The sequence below is a fragment of the Megalops cyprinoides genome, chromosome 3 (genome assembly GCF_013368585.1).
Source record: "Megalops cyprinoides isolate fMegCyp1 chromosome 3, fMegCyp1.pri, whole genome shotgun sequence".
In the NCBI taxonomy this organism is placed as follows: Eukaryota; Metazoa; Chordata; class Actinopteri; order Elopiformes; family Megalopidae; genus Megalops; species Megalops cyprinoides.
This window is the reverse complement of record NC_050585.1, coordinates 27103750-27121197: the sequence shown is the minus strand read 5'-3', so window position 1 is coordinate 27121197 and position 17448 is coordinate 27103750. Positions and strand designations below refer to the sequence as shown.

The window sequence follows — 17448 nt, the reverse complement described above, 5'->3', positions numbered from 1 at the left end:
GCCTCCTCCCTCACTGTCACTCCAGGCTACAGTAAAAAGGACTCGGCTGTATCAGCATGCTGAAGCAGTACTGAGAGAGGAACGAGAGGGAGACGTGATGGAGATTGCCTCAGATTATGCAGTGAACTCTCTTGCAGGGGATGAGTCTGAGGGCTCTACTGGCGAGGTCCTGAATGATACAATGAGTAATCACACACTTTAATAACGTGAAGGGCTTTTTCTGTAGATGTTGATAGCGTAGTGTAGTGGACAGTCTATATATGCATAACAGTAATTAGCACTTGATGTCATTTACTTAATTTTAATTGTGCAAGGTAACCTACAAGCACCTAATGTCTCTTTTTATGTAACAAATATATGTAAATAAATGAGGTTTTCTCTTTTATTTTAATGTTTTGCTTTCCCCCCCTTTATTAAATGTGCCCTAAGTTTGGAATCCCTCATTGTACACACTAGACTCCCTTTCACCACAGCAATCACTGCCACTTGAGAGGCCTATAAAATAAATTTGCTCCATTCCTTCAAGACATCCAATAAAACAACATTGATATCAACAACATTCATTGAAAAATGCCAGTGTTGGACAGTCTTCAGCTTTGCACAACCAGCTGGAGACCAAGGACTCGAAGGTAGTGCTCTTTGTGGAGAGCTACCGTGTCTCTGCCAAAGCTGAGAGAGAGGAAATATCCAGTTCTTTGCTGGCGACTAACGGAGGCAGAGAAATTCACTGAAGAGTTCACGTACTGTGGTATTCCACGCTGTAGTCAAGAAACTGTTTGCTTTTGTGTGATATTAAGAAGCAGTGAAGTATATGTCGGAATGTTTGGAGGTTGCTAGGGTCCGTGTGCTCTCCTAATTCATAGTGCAGCTGCTTCCACTTAGCACAGCCCGGTGTCTGTGTTGAGATCCTCTCTCTGAGAGTCAATTGTGAGGCATGCTTCCTCTGCATACCTAGTCTAATCTGATTCCTATTTCAGATGAACATTCATTATATTGTCTTATTGCTCCTTTGTGCCTTGTATAATATGTGATGATTCTGGTAATAGTTGTACTGCATTTTTGGCATAAAGTATCAGTTCACTCAAACAAAATTCGAAGCATTCCTAACATGACCCAAGTAGTGGTGTTGCATGATGTATTTACATATGATTGAAGAGCACTGTTCCTAACAATGCCTTGACTTCAACTTTAGCTGGATATGCAGGCGATGTATATAAACAGCATGGCAGTACCCTGAATTGGGAGATTGAGTGCACCACATTTGTCCCTGATTTGAATGGAAAATAGTGGAAACAAGGTCACATAGGCAACAGCTGGCACACTTACAGTCTGAAAAGACTTACTGGGTCATTTCAATTTGCCTTCACCACACATCTTCATTTTGCTTGTGCAACTGCTGAACAGTTCTGCGGGATGTCCATTTCCACCAGGCTCTGCCGGGCCCGCACCATCTCCCAGGGGTCTGGCTCCTTATCGCGGGTGGGGGGGGGCCCTGGCCACTTGTCTCTTCCACACCAGCACAGCCAAGGAACAGGCTGTCATTTAGCGCACCCTCTTCCAATCCACTCACCTACAAAAGCTTCCTTGCAACCTTTCGGTAATGTCTTCCTTAATGGCCCTTCAGCTTTGTACTCACGCTGTGCTCTGTCCTTCAGCTTTCTCTCCTGTGCTCTGGCATCTTATAGGAGGGAAAAACATTTGATGAAAAACACCAAGAAGTCCTGAGAGTCTGCACATTTTTCACAATGCACACCTGTTGTTCCCTCCAACTGACGAGTCCAAAGAAGCCTTTCTAGCACAAGTTGTTTCTGAAGGTCACATAGCTTCCTGCTATTTGGATAAGTGCCTTGGAAGTACGTTCACACCTCTGCCTGGGATGCGGGAATTGATGACCACTTATTTTTGTGTGTGTGTGAAGCATGAGGCCCACAGCTACACCGCTACTACGTTTATGGCCGTCTGTACCACAGCTGGTTAGCTAGTTAGCTCTGAGCAGATTAGTTACACATGACCTGTGATTTCATTTGACAGAGTGGGGGGTCTGCGAGGGAAAGTGGATTGAAACATGGTCGACATGAAGGATGTGTGTGTTCCCCACCACACCTACTGCAGCCAGCACTTCTGCAGCCAGTTCTCCGGCCTGCCGTGCCAAAGGGGTACTGAGACCAAGATCAGCTTAGTCTATCCTAAATGCACAGGCAGGAAGAAGCAAAATGGGAATCTGAGTGATTAATGATGATTAATTATGGGGATATGTGATGTACTTGAGCTATACCACTTACAGCTGGCAATAGTTAATAGTCCTTTCCCAAATATTGGACATGAGAAAAGTGGCAAATGCTGAAAATGCAATACAATAAGTTAAAGTGAAAACATCTCAGCTTGAATAAATGTAGTCGAAAAAGTCTGAAAGTTGAAAACTTAAGTGTTTCTTGTTTGTTTGTTTTATTCATCTACAGTAAATGGCTAGATATCCTTTCCAGAACAGATGCTGGATGAATTTCCGGATATTTTGATGCCAAATCAAAAACATTGGCATGATAAATGCAGAGCAGTTCTGGGCCAAATCCTGATCAAGTGTAAATGGGTACACTGTTGCTGTAATTTATATTGATAGTGTTGTTTATTTTGCCCAATTGCTTTATCCTAATTAAAATCCATTTGGATAATTTCAATGCTTAAATAGTACATTATTGAGGAAAAAAAAACTTGCCCAAACAAAGTCAATTCTCTTTCTAAGCCTGCTCAAACAAACAATGGACATTTTGTTTTTCCGCATCAAGGGAATAGTCATACATTAGTATAAACTGGAATTGTACATCACTTTCAGAAATGTGAGAGGAAAAGTCATTTTTCTTATTGTCCAGGGGAGAAGAGGTACACACTATCTGGAAAAATAAATCCTCTCCTAGCAAAATTATAAAATGATAAAACTCTCATTATTATATATACTCAAAACATTTGCTCATAGTTGACAATTGGTTATAATTGTGTATTGGGGATGTCTTGAAAGAAAGTAGTTGAATTTTAGTTGGGCATGCAGAACAATGAAATGGCTCTGGTAAAGACTGTAATGTTTGTTTTAAAGAAGTCAGATTAGTAATAGGTTATGTAAAAACAAATACTATTCCATCTTTCAGCAGCTTCATCTACCATTTGCCTTGTACAGAGAATAATGGTCTGGGGAGGACATGCCAAGCAATACAATGCACAGGTCAGCATAAAACCAGTCAGTTTTTCTGTAAAACGTTAGTTTTAGCCATCCTGTTCCATTGTACTGTTCATGTGGCTTAGTAGACAAAGGTTAAAAAACACCACCTATGCAGCATCTCCAAGTTACAATGATACAAAGGCATTTCTCCACATCTTTCTCTTTGTCATTCAAAACAAGCTCCCCCAGACTCCCTACAAAGAGTTTTGCATAGTTGAGAGCCATTTTTCCCCACAGCCATATCTTTAATTTGTAGATAAGGGTGATCATTAATAAAGAAACCTTACTCTTCATAACAAAGGAGATCATATTGATTATGAAACTGGAGGAAGGATCCTGTTTTGATCCGGCGTTAAGAAAACGCTAGTGTGTCTAGGTCTTGTTAATGCAGTATATAGGTGTAGAGGGCCTCAATCTAAGGAACACATGGTGTCATGGATTGTAGGTGGAAAGATCCTTAACAAACAACCAAAAATAAGTGCTGTTTTTAATGCAATATTTGAGATCAGATAGAATGTCTTTAATATGATGGTCCAAAAAACCGGAAATCCTTCCTGTGAGGCCAGTTTTATGTGTTTTCATTTTGAAGAATTCTACTGCTGTATGCAAGGTAGCACCAATATCTTTCTTTGTTATATACGCTCATTTGAAAAAAAGCTGGCAGCAATGAAATTATTCAGAAAATGTCGCTCTCTCACTGTACATTGCATCCCTGAATGAATCACAAGGCCAACTCTTGCACTTGTAAGGAAAGGCTAATTAACTTTCCCATTATTGCCCTATGCACAAAGTCACAGCCTATTTGTAGTACCACTATAGCTAACTACAAACTTTGCTGCAGAGGGGAGGTTTGGGAGGGATAAAAACTGAATAAACAGGAGAGGAAGAGAGAGTCTTTTTAGGAGATTCAACCATTGAGAAATTGATGCTCAAAGGGCAAGGTCTCTCGCTCTGTGGTTTTGGAAGTATTTTGGTGCCTTTGAATTGTTGGAGTACTTCACATTTGATGCTTCTTTTCCCTAATGCCCTTGTGTCTTCATTTACTATAAAGCGTTATTTTCTTAGCGATCTCCTCAAAGTATGAGCCTAGTGATAGTATCATGTTCTGCAAAATTATGAATCAATACTTCTGAAGACCTAATCATATCTTATTCTTTTGAAGTTATACAAGTCTGCAGGGATTTTAATGATTGACACAGGACATGTTCAAGTTGAAGATACTTGACCTGTTTAAAGGAGTTTCAAGTAATCATTGACTCACGGTTGCTTCACAGACTGTTTTGGCTGGTGGAAATGAATAACTTTGAAAAAGGTGAATTTGGGAAGTTGTCAGTGCTTAAACAAGTATAGCACATTAGTCACATGTGGAATGTTTTTCATCAAACATCAGTCCACTTCAGTAACTGTCATAAATTAAAATTAAGGTGTATTTAAGGTCTAATGCAGTGCAATAGGCAAAATTAACAGCTTCCCTGTTCTTATTGTGCAAAAGCATTGCCAGCAATACAAGTGAACATTGTGCCAGATAATGAAATCTATTTATTGGTACTTGACTCTATAGATGCAGCTTCATGGTGGTACTAGACTTTACTGTTCTTTTGCATCCTGGTTGCACACCTCGAGCTATGGAAAAAACAATTACTACAAGTTTATGATTAAAATTCAACAAAATCAAAGACCAAGGAAACAGTCCTGGATCCTGATCATCGATGATTTAAAAGGAAACACTCTGAAAACAAAAATGTGTCTGGTTTTATTTCTAGTGGCTATCTCTGTTTGTTTCTAATGCCTCCAAAATATCTTCAAATAACAAGCACCAACATAGTTGTTTCCACATGTGCTATTTCCAGGGATTAACTGCAAAATAGTAACATACCTTCGTATAATCACAGATCGCACTGAATCTTCTGGGCATCCTGAACATGTAGGTGTTCCCGTTCCTGCTGTGCTGTATGGCAGATGACTGCCTTTGCTTTCGCAGGTGTACGACCTTCATTACAAGGTAGTGCTGGATGGTGCAGAGATGGACAGCGTCATGGAGATTGATCCCGCTCACCGCATCGAGATCTTCCGGATGGGCAATGACACTGATGAAGTCCTGGAGATCCATGATTTCAAAAATGTGAGTTCCCACATTCAGCAGTGAAAACAATGCTATCCCTTACTTGATTACTTTTGCATTGCCATTGTCACTCCTTCATATTTATCTAAATCATTTTGTTGCGTTTATGTTTTCCAAGAGGTTTCAAAATTGTTTCTTGTAATACTCAGATGTTATCAAAATGTCCTTTACAGTAGTTCAAAATTGTAATTTCTGTTGTTAAGAACGTATTGTAATTATTATTATTATTAGTAGTAGTAGTTGTATTATTATTAGTAGTAGTAGTAGTATAGTAGTATTACAATGCTTGCCAAATGCGTTTATCCAAGGATTTACATTATCCTTTGCTTTCCATTTTACATTTCTAGTTTCCACATCTGTGTATTTACTAAAGCATTTCTGCTTCACCGCCGTTGTCCCCAGTTGGTGGAACGAACTTCCACACTTCTTCCATTCTGTTGAGTCCCTCTCAGTCTTCAAGAAACATCTGAAGACACAGCTCTTCCACTCTCACCTGAGCACCTGAAACACTACGCCCCTAAAGGAACTTCTCATGACTCAAACTGTCTCCTATTAAACTATAAAATAAAATTTATTTTAAAAAGTAATCTAATGGTTTAATGCACTTGTTAGCTTTACCTGCTAGTTTTTACCTTGCCTGGCCAACCTTTGAAACTTGGTCATGCAGTGCTTCTAATATTGTTGACTCTGTATGGTTTTTCGCTTTGGTTGTATTGTACCTCACTTGTAAGTCGCTTTGGATAAAAGCGTCTGCCAAATGAATAAATGTAAATGTAAATGTAAATCCATTTCAGTTTGAGGACAATGCTCAAGGCTACAGCACTGCCACACGCAGGAATTAACTACCCTGGCCATAACTAGATTCCAGTTCCCTGACTGAAGCATATGTACATACACTATGCCAGCGTGCATACAATACCAAGTTCACTTGGAAAAAAAATCAAGAGAAAAAAAGTGCCAAATGAATTTGTTCAACCTCCTTTTACAGTTCTTTCCTGGTTTACATTTTACATGACATAACAAGCAAGGAGTGGTATGTCACTGATAACATTACTCTACCAGCAGCAGCCTCAGGAGGAGCAATTGTTTCTTTTCATTCCATGTTAGTCAGGCACATACTCACACACACTCTCATTCTGACTCGCCTTGTTTCTGGTTCACGGTCTGTCACAGCCTCCAAACGATCTCCTTCAATCTGCAGGCCAAATCCACCCGGCAGTTGAGCCCAACACTAGGCGCTGCCAGGGGAAGACAGTGAGGCCGATGAATGAGGCGAATAAGCAACATCCTCTGTGATTAAGCATAAAGGCAGCAAAAACACAGACCGTACTATTCCTCAAGCTAAGTGTTCGCCACAGGGAAGGGTTTAGAATTGATTCTTATGAAGAAAGCACGCTGCAGTTCATTACGCACACCAAAGTCCCCCTAGGGAATGACCTCATCTGGAGCAGGGGCAGAATTCCCTTCCTGTTTTTCCAGGCTAATAACATTACCATTCTGGACTATTTGAGACCAAAGGCAGAATCCCAGAGACAGGTATTCCATTGCATGATAGATGTTAAAAGATTATTTGTTCCGTATAGTATGCAAACATAAGTAGCAGTCTGCCTTGTATGGGCTCTTTAAAGTAACCATGATCCAATCTTTCTTAAGTGTATATGTATATGTACATAATCAGGTAGTTGGTGGTATAAACCAATCCCTTTTATATTGCCTTGAAACATGTGCTGATAAATTAAAACCCCATCTACATCCATTTTCTCAGATCCAATCAGGCAAACTGGATTCGTATCCAATCGCACACATATATTCCTGGTACTAGGGTAGGACTTGAATAGTGTTATGCTCACACTCACTGGTCTAGAAGTGTTGTTAGCCTAGTCTGACACTGTTGGTCAGTCAACTTGAAAGGATATACTCATGTTCTATTGTGCTGGAGGTCACTCTGGGTAACAGCGTCTGCTAAATGAATGTAATGCAATGTAATGTACTAATGTACATCATATCTGTCCCCTGTATCCACATTATGGTTGAATTTCGCTTTCCCTTGCTATATGCAAATAAGGCAGTCCCGCAAGATGGCAGCCATGTGTACACAGGAGATTATGGCTCTGCTCTTAAATATCATATGTATAATAGTGGGAAGAGCCATCTTAGACAGCCATGGCAGCAGAGACAATAGTGGCAACTTGTGATGTTTGCAGCGATCACCGTCACAGCTGCAGCTCATGCTCCACCACAGTGCACAGGATGAATGCCAGCAGTGGCAGGAGAATATTGTCTTGTCATTCAATAACCAAGGCTGACTTGACAATTTTCAAACAAGGAGGCACGCATTTGAACATATTTGTTAGCAGCTGTGACCTTCCTCATGCGGAAACACATTGCATTTGTGCACTCCAATATCCCAGCAGGGCAAGGAGATTGATGTTATTCAATTGTAAGCGCTTGTCAGAGGCCAGATGCATCTACACGTGGTTGCAACAAGGACCAAATGCGTCCTCATCCACCTGTAGTGGTGATCAGTGAGAACTGACCATGATCTGATCACAATCCTTTTTTTTGTCTATACCTGGCTAAAACATCCAATCTCAGTGGATCTTGCCAAAATCCAATCCCAGGACGCATTTTAATACCAGGTGTAAATGGGCTGTAAGGTTCATAGTCATTATATTATAAATAGCTATTGTATGTTATCCGACATGTATGTACTTTGTAATAATTTAGCACAATACAATGGTGTCATCTCAATGTTGGTTTCCTCTGTGCATCTCACTCAGTCAGCCCACAAACTCAAGCAACAAGACCCAAGCCGCATTATGGAGATTCACGCAATGATCCTTAACCTTTCCCATCCTTACAGAAAAGCAATTGAAATGCATGATGCCTCCAATCTGATAACCGTTCAGTGGGAAAAGCAGTTTGCGTACATGCGCGTATTAAATTGGGAAAACGGCAAAGCCTCACGTTGTGTTTTTAATCACAGCCTTTTCCAATTGCTTTTTTCCTGTAATGAAGTGTCTCTTCTTCATTTTATGGTTGAGCGACCTCAGTAATCATTGTATCTCATCACTCGAAAGTCCCTCCCAAGCTGCGGACATTTTCTGTTGTAGTAGATTAGGCAATAGCTCACCATAAAAACATTTAGGTAGACGTGTAGTGCCTGTTGTTTCCTGCCAGCGTGAATATAATATGTAAATTGCATTTTCTTTTATAATTGTGTGTATGAGTGGAGATTATGTGCATGTGTTTAGGATAGCAGTCATTGCTTATTATTCTAGCCAGGCATCAGAGCTTCTGTCAGTAGGCAAGATGTAGCTTTTTATCTGAATTAACTCTGATTAAAGAAGACATTAACTGCACATTGCTATGTAGATGTAATCAAGTCCTCATTGAATTGAGTTGATTTTCATGGCACCACTTGTCCTGACACAATGTTAAAGCGACCGTAGCAAGAGCCAATGAGCACCAGCAAAAAAACACCTTGCTCTTTTGCCACTAAATGTCTGTCGGACACGGTTTCAGTTCAGTCTGTGACAGAGCTGTTGTGCCAAGAACACGAGCCAAAGCCGAATGTAAATGGAGAATAATTCAAAGAAATATTTGTCCTGCTCAGATTAACTTTTTCCTCTCGTGTTTTCCTCTGAGGAGACAAAAATTCCATCTGGCAGCATGGAATGCCTTTCATCGTAATTGCTTTTCACTGCACTAAAAGATTTAACAAGAATGGTCAGTGCAGTAAAAATTAAGGAATGCAATGGATTTAGCCACAGTTAAGAACTGCTGGTCATTTATCATGGTCAGCCCTTGAAGTGTAAAAATACTTCAGTGAGCAGCTTACAAATAACTTTTTTGCTGGGGTTTTTTGTCCTCCACTAGTGCCATGTATAGTTGCATCATAAGTATAATTATATGCTTGTATGATTATGTTTCCAGGGAATGACAGGGATTCGGTTTTCCAAACAACAGAGATGCTACATCAGGAGCCAGACCAAGGAGCTGCCCACACTGTCAATGATGGAGCCACAAGATGCTGAAATGCTGGTATGGTAACCTTCCCAGATTCCCTGTGCATTGAGATACACACTTCTCAGAGCAGTACAGAAATGCTTCCCAGAGCCAAAAATCAAATATTTTCTCATCACTTAAATTTTCAAATTTTTTACCAAGCTATGATATGGTCCTAAGCTAAAGTGACACCAAGGTGTCACATAGGTGTCATGGCCCACCCAGATTTCAGGAAAATTGTTTATAATTGTCTTTTAAATTCAATCAACAGTATGTCTCTCAGTAGGCAACACACAGAATGAACCCATGCACAAATCCTTGCTTCATGGTCTTCTATAGCCTGTTTATGTTAGACATTTGGTAAGTTTTCATTAGCCATATTGTGAAATGTCAAGAATAAGAGGTTTTGGCCAGACCAAATCTTCTTCAAAGGAAAAAGATGATGTTGATATTTCCCTTGGCAGCCATTTTTACACCAAGGTTTGGAAAGACATTTTGTTCCTTTATTTTCAGTATGAGGCATCTTTAAAAAGTAAATGTCTATTCATAAAAGTGCACTTAACCCACCACATTGCTCCCACAACCCTCCAAGGTGTTCCAGTTTTGTGAAGATTTTCAACAGTACATTATTAGTACAATATTTTACCAGAAAAATAGCGATATCTATAAAATTAGGCTCAAACTTTATTTGCTTTTTTCATGCAAAAGGTTTTCATGATGACATAAGTATTTTCTAGAATTATGTCATAACACTGTTCAGTAATTCCAAGAATATTTCAAATAGTTGTAAAGAAAGGAATGAGTAAGAAACCCACAGCGTGTAAAACATAACCTCTCATTATGTATGCTGTTTTCTATTTTCATGCTTTAATTTAAATTGACTGCTAAAATATCCTCTTTAAAGCTCCCTTTAACTTACAGTACTCCACTGTTTGTATTACAATTCCCACCTGATTCCAGTGCAAAGCCTACCAAATACTCAAACCTCAAAGCCATACATAGTCGCTGTTGCCCTTTAATTGAACCACATTTATGTGAAACATGATGACACTGACTTAAAATGAAAATAAGTCAGTGAAAATGTAGAGGAAAGAGAACAGAGTGAAAGGCCATGTGAACATATATATATACACATACAGTATATGTATATGTATATATGTATATGTATACATACTGTATATGTGTGTGCGTATACGTGTTTAAAATGTCCATACATCATTTAGTACAAATAAATTTGTATATAATACAATATAATATTGTGTATTGTGTATAAACGGCCAGTCCGTCCTCCAAAGAGCTAAGTCAACAGAATCCTCTTGCACATTAAGCAGTTTGGAGCTGTAGCCAGAGTATTCACTCTAGCTGCAGTGCACTTTGTCCATAACTTTGAGTTACTTTTTTTCTCACAAAGGGGTGGCTGCTGAACTTCTGATGTTGTGTGAGACACAGAGGAAAGTCAAACTTTCAAAAAGTTGAAACCTAAATTTAAAATACATTGTGGTTGGATTGCATAGGGCCTTTGAAGAGATTTTTTTTATGTCCCTTATTTTTTTAATGTCTAATCCATGTTTGCAGACACTAATTGCCTAGCACCATATGTCCCCTGCCATTTTTGTCTCATATTTGTGCATTGTGTGTAACCTAATTAGATATTGCCATTTAGTTTTAATGCACAGCTGCGAAATGATTCAGTGCAGGAAGGCTGGGCAGAAGGCTGGTTGCATTAAAGAGAAGAGCACATTTCAGTATTGATAAAGTTGCCTTTCTGTGGGTGCATGGGTGTCTGCGATTGTTTGCTCCTCTGAAAGTGGTTGGGCAATCATTGTCATATGTGAAGTATAAATAAATTAATAGACATGAATTGTTATGCTTCCACATTTTCATAGAATCAGGAAGTAAGTTTTAAAACCTGTAAAATTTTTCAGCTGATTCTAATGGAATTGTACATGTTCTCAAACAGTTACAGAACACAGCTGATTAAAATCACTCCGGTAAAAACTGATATGTTGCCCAAATATTTTTTATTGACTATAATGTCAAGCACCGGGGCTGCAAACGCAAAGGTCGTAATGATGGGGAAATGCCCACACATTTCTCCAAGTGACTACTTTCACCTGATCTCTTACCTGATGCCAGTGTCAGATTTGTCAGTCAAATTACCTCGGCACATCTGTAATTTATTTTACAAATAGGTTTGCGCTATCTTAAATGGAGTCACAGAGAGATACATTTTGTTGTATTCTCAACAAGCACAAACAGGTTCTGATTAGCCAAGCTTTAGCTTTTAAACAAACAGTTAATCAGCCTGCTCTCTGCATTTTCAGTGGTCTCTCCTCCGTTGGTCTGGCTTGTCATCAGCTTGCTCCAGCTTGCGAAATACCCTGATTCAAATGCTAGTTCAGAGCTTCTCTCAGCCCCTCCACTGTGGCCTCCTAGAGTTCCGCAGCGATCAGTGTCTCCCCCTCCCTGCACTCAGCTGCATTCTCTGACAGTGCAGTGAGACACAACAACCAGCCCTTAAAGCCCTATTTGAATAGCATCCCAGCAAAGAAATATATGATATGAACCATAAATTCTGATGATTCTCTGCACATCTCTTATATGCTAGATATATTCTAAACCTACAGCTTAAGAAATGCCATGTGGTATATGATAAAGGCATACCTATGTACTGTAAGTGGCCAGATAATTAGCATGAAAATGTGTGGTTTACCAATGCAGCAACAATGGGATCAAAGGCTTGTTTGCCTTTTGTCTATCAGGCTGTATCAAGGCAAGTTCATTGATTGAGATACTAGCAAGGTGTTTTGCACATTCGTGGGATTTGGTCAACACAGTGAAGTGAACTGCTCCAACAAGCAATTTGATGAGCCACTTTTTGACAGTGTTGCCTTAAAGGTTCACACTGTGATAAATTGATATGTTGTAAAGTAAATGCATGCAAAAGCAACGTCAGATTAGAGGAAAATATATGAATTGTACATTATTGTAGTTTACATCCAAGAATCAAATTTTCCCTCAGTATACAAGATATTAAAATTCTTTGGGCTAACCAAGCATTGGATGATTCTGTCATCAAGATAGTGTTTCATACATTATCATAAGGCATTTCAGATGATAGATTTTTGACCAGAGAGCTCAGTTACTTTAACATACTAGACAGAAACTTCTGTCTCAGTTTCCAGAAAATTTACATATCAAGCAGAATCTGCTTTGTGTTGAATACAAAAAAGTCGGCCGATATTTCAGTCGCTGAACTGAAGAAAATTGTGTACGAAAATTTACATACAATACATTAACCATACCATGGCGCAACTGCAATTTAGTGTTATTCAGGTGTTAAACTTATGCTCAGCATGTCACACAGCAAGCCTGAGAAAATATCATGAGATTGTGTTAATAAGCCTTTGCAGTGACGAAAGTTTTGTGTCATGACCACCCTTCATGTAGTATTTCCCTTTTCTCCGTCGCTCTGCACCTGAGTATTGACCTTCACATCTCCCCAAGGCATAATCTCCAGCACCACATCAGGTCATTTTCCAGCTTTGAAGTTGAAGTGGTGTTTCGGGGAGATTGGGTTCGTAACCTCTTACTTACTTGCAAAGGAGATGTGTGCTGTTTTTCCTCACTTGAAAGAGCCAATTAAAAGGCCAGTTCATGCTTAGCCTGATTTAAATTTGAGCATCAGAAGAGCACGCAGGCAGTAAATCCAATTGCCCTGTCCTCAGAGCTGTCATTAGTTCATTGTGATAAAGCTGAAGTGTGAGCTGGGAAAACAGTGTCAAAGGCTTGGTTAAACACACAGTTGCTGCAGATTGAGTGGATATGTTAGTCAAGCAGAACCGGTGTGAGCTCCCATCCTCCACAGGTCGACACCCGGGTCACTTCTAGCAAACAGAATACAGTGCAGAAAATAAATTATGATGAAATAAGTACAGATGGATGAGGCTTCAAAAAAAGTCATAGCAAAATATGAATGGCACACACTCACACTGTAGCCCCAGAATCCATCACTGGGCTTATGTTCAGTTAAGCTTCAAACTTCCATTTCCACTTTAGAGAAGGTCCCCTCATACATAGCCAATAGAATTGTGCTCTGCTTATTCAACTAATTAACAAGGGGTCATAAATGACATTTGCACATGTATTTATATATACATGAACAAAACAAATCCCAGCACTTTGGGGGAGCATCACCAAAAAGTATTTCATAGATCTCTATTAGACAGGAGTGACATGTAATGACTATCATTAAGCAATAATTGTTTACTTTACAGCTCATGAACCAGAGTATCAACTAATTAAGGGTATTAATAGCACTGTGCTTAGACTGCAGGATGAGGAGTTTACAAAGGGGAAAGGGTATTATCATTTGTCTCTTTGACAGATTCTTTTTAAGTACATTGCAGAATGTGATAATTATTTTAATACATTTGAATAAAATGCAGAGAACTTACAATCTTCTAAACTTGGCTTATTTCTATTACTGTACATGATATGTTTAATATGTTGGTAGCTAACAAGCCTACACATAATTCCTTAAAAAAATGTAAACTTTTTTACTGCATGCTTGATAAACTCAAATTAAAAAATGGATATCAACAGTTTTTGTTAGAAATGGATACATGTTTACTGACAGTTATCTCAGTGTCTTTAGCTTCCTGTTAGCATTGCCTGAGTGCGTTGGCCTTTGACTGACCTCCTCAAAAATTACAGACAGCCTCTAAGTCTGCCAGAACGCTTCAGAGACCTGCAGCAGAACAGGCTGTTCTATAGAGGAAGGCCTGTGGAGCTCTGCAGCACACCGCCCGCCGAACCAGCTATTGAATTTGCCTGTGTCTTTCTGCTCGGCGCAGATGGCAGCCTGGTTCAGGGTAAACAGGAGGTGAGCCGGCGAGCATTTGGTAAGAGCGAGGCGTGCCGCGCAAACAGGAGCCGTGTGTTCTTTCTCTCTGACCGGCAGGTGGAGGCCCCCGATGCGAAGGTGAATGAGCCGCAGGTGTGGATCCCCTCCGCAGAGCCCATCGCCAGCCGCGCCTTCCTGCTCAACTCCAAGATCTCTGAAATCTGCCAGCACCTGCCAATACATTGGATCCACCCCTCCCCTCTGATAGGTACCATCTGCCAGATCTCAGCATCATTCACACCTTTTACATATGTATGTTTGACAAATGCAAAGGGTGAATGCTTGTTTCAGTTTTTCTCAACATAAGTGACAGGCATGACCTCTGTTAATAAATGAGCAAGTTACATTTAGATGTACCAGTGAAATATACAGCATATTTTGACAAGTACAAATTTGTTTTCTACAACATTCAGAAACAGCCATTCTGAATACACTTTGTTTGTCATTATTACATTATTAACAATCAACTATGATAGGCCCAAGAAAGGACACATTAAAAATATCATTGTGACTGGAAATAATACGCAGAATTCTGGACCAGTTGGCTAAAATATAGAGAAATGTAATACAACTCTGTCTGCAATACAATAGCAAGCAAAATATATCAGTGGATTGGAGCCTTATAAAATCTTAAAACATTTTGGATGTTCTATTTACCAAATTATTTCCGTACAAAGAATTTTATTTATACATTGCAACCTGAAAAAACGGCACAGAAGACATTTTTGTTCCATTTCACATTATGGGTTGATGGACATGGAAAATGTTTTAGCATTAATGCCTTGCTCTCTATCACAGCATGGAACTTAACGTGTCTGATCAGTAGAAGTTAATGCTGTTTGTATCATTTTACTTTGAGACATACAGTGTATGGTAGCAATAACTATTCAACTTGTGTAGTGTTCAGTATTGGCTATGAGTCAGGTGTTTGCAGAGTGACAGAAGCTGGTAGCTCAGAAGTCACTGCTTGCTTACCACCTCAAAGCCCCCCGAGTTCAAGGGGATAGCTTTGTTGAAGTTAATAGCTGTCCACCCGAGTGCACACTCAGTTTAGGACCCATCACCTATTCATATTAAAAGGCAATCTACTACGGAGACCCTGTGGTTTATGTGGAAAAAAGTGGTGTCGATTGCCTGGGGCAGCTGCTTTTATGAGGACCTAATGTGGTAACAACAGTCGCTCAGAACAAAAGTTTAAAAAAAAAAATTTAAAAATAGGGAAGGCCTGATGAATTTAATCTCCTCCCATGCCATTGCAGAGGCGGAATTCCATGACATTGAGGATCTGGAGGAGCCCCCGAAGGTCAGAGGTCAACGTCAGGTCAGAGATGTTCTGGACCACCAGCCCGTCAATGACTATGTGAGTTGTGAACCAAGGAAACAAACTGCATATGTGTGCGAGTGGGCTGCAGTAACTCTCTCTTTGTAGAAATTATTCATTAATTGATGCCCACTTTCATGGAGCGAAATAGGCTTCATAGACCACAGGGCATTGAAATTGCTCTATATATCAGTTTAAGTAAGGCCAATTCACTTACATCGCCTGCATATCTCTCGTTTAATAGAGAGGAATATTTAGCCTTCAAAGGCAGTGTCTTTTCCCAACAGCCCCGTGAGCCTCTCTGGTCTTGTCTCACTTTTCTAGGGCACGAGGAGCCAGCCTTTAATGAGAAGTCCTCCCTGAGGTTACTCATTAATGAATGAGTGAATTTATTAATCTCATCTTAATTATCAAGGTGAAATACTCAGGAGAGCAAACACTTTCTCTGAGCATGTGAAGTGGTCGCTTCAGTTCAGCGTAACATAATCCATCACTGACTCAGACAAGATGGTCATTACCCATTTATGCTTTCATTCCCAGTCTTTTAGCCTATACAAAGGCAAAAGAACCTGATCCCTGTGCACAGTGATGCCTAAGCGGTTTTGCTTTAGCTGTGTCTCATGTCTCCAGAATGAATGTTCATTTATAAATGAATGCTCACACACTCCTCTTTCTGTTCTTGTTGTCTCTTTGAGTGGACTAGACTAGGCCTATGTGCAGGAACCTGTCTGTGAGCAGGTTGAGCTCTGAATGTCAGAACGTCTACATCAAAAAGGCGCAACGTAATCGGAGTCATTTACGACAAAAATGGCACGTTAATGGGGTGGAGACACCGTGGGGATAGACGAGAAATCTGCAGGATTTGCGCGGTCTCGTCTGATGCCTGTACAGGCTCGAGCACCCCAGGTAATTAATATTGCCCTTTGAAGCCTTGACAGGGTTTTTTTCCCCCTCATCAAAGTGTCTGTCTTCCCCCCAAAACCGTGGAGTTTAGCGGCAGCAGGCAAAACGAGGGCCATTAAAAATGAATGTAGAATATACAGCAGAGCCCCATAGATGCCTGAGCTCCAAGATCAGAAGAACGATAACCAGCCCCGGGTCAAAAGAGCAAAGCGTAAGACAGGCCCGACACAGGGCATTAAAACTCATTCTTAACTAAGCTGCATACCCCACAGACTCTCTCCACCACAGCGACAATATCAGAGCCGAGATTTTCTGAGCTGTGTGTATACTTGATGCCCTCCAGAAAAAAAAGACTTCCGTTTGAGAGGACTAATCCATTCCATTCTCTCTGAATTTGGAGGCTGAGCGCAGCAATGGCCAGGGCTGTTTGTGTGGGGAGCAGTAGCAAAAGCCTTCCACGGTGGTCCGAGGTAGAGAAAAAGGGCGTCTGTAATTGGAGTTTGAGGCCGCGTTGACACCGGCAGGAAGACAGGTGCTGTCGACCTTTCTTTAAAGGCTCTTCCCCCAACCTCCTGCCCTCGACACCTTCCCCAGCCACCGTAGCCCACACACACCGACAGAGGTATTTATATTTCGGGATGTCTGCCCCCGCTGTGTACTTTTCATAAATAATCATTAACGCGTCCGTGATAGAGGTCACAGGAAATATAAGGTTGACCTTTCGCTGCGGATGCCACACCAAGGCGTTGAGAGGCAGCGCGACCCTGGACATCTTTCAAACTGAATAACTGTCATCCAGGAGCAGGAGAGAAATTGCGCTGTGGTCCTTGACCTACATACCACGGATTGAGCCTCAGAGATGATTGGGCCTCCTTCCAGCCGGTGCTCGGACTTGTAAATATGCCCCGAACTAGAGTGTCGGCGGCGGCTGGCAGGGCTCAATGTGACCCACGTGCTTCGGGCCGAGCCTCGCTGCC

The 17448-nt window shown here is 40.6% G+C and overlaps 1 protein-coding gene across 1 annotated transcript in view; it reads left to right on the top strand.

Moving 5' to 3' along the window:
• Positions 1–17448, top strand: part of LOC118775630 (tenomodulin-like) — a 48553-nt gene that overhangs the window by 27355 nt on the left and 3750 nt on the right. Inside the window, exons 3-6 of the mRNA XM_036525638.1 lie at positions 5193–5333; positions 9270–9377; positions 14305–14455; positions 15507–15607. Coding sequence (XP_036381531.1) covers positions 5193–5333; positions 9270–9377; positions 14305–14455; positions 15507–15607 — 501 coding nt within the window. The remainder of the gene's footprint in view (positions 1–5192; positions 5334–9269; positions 9378–14304; positions 14456–15506; positions 15608–17448) is intronic.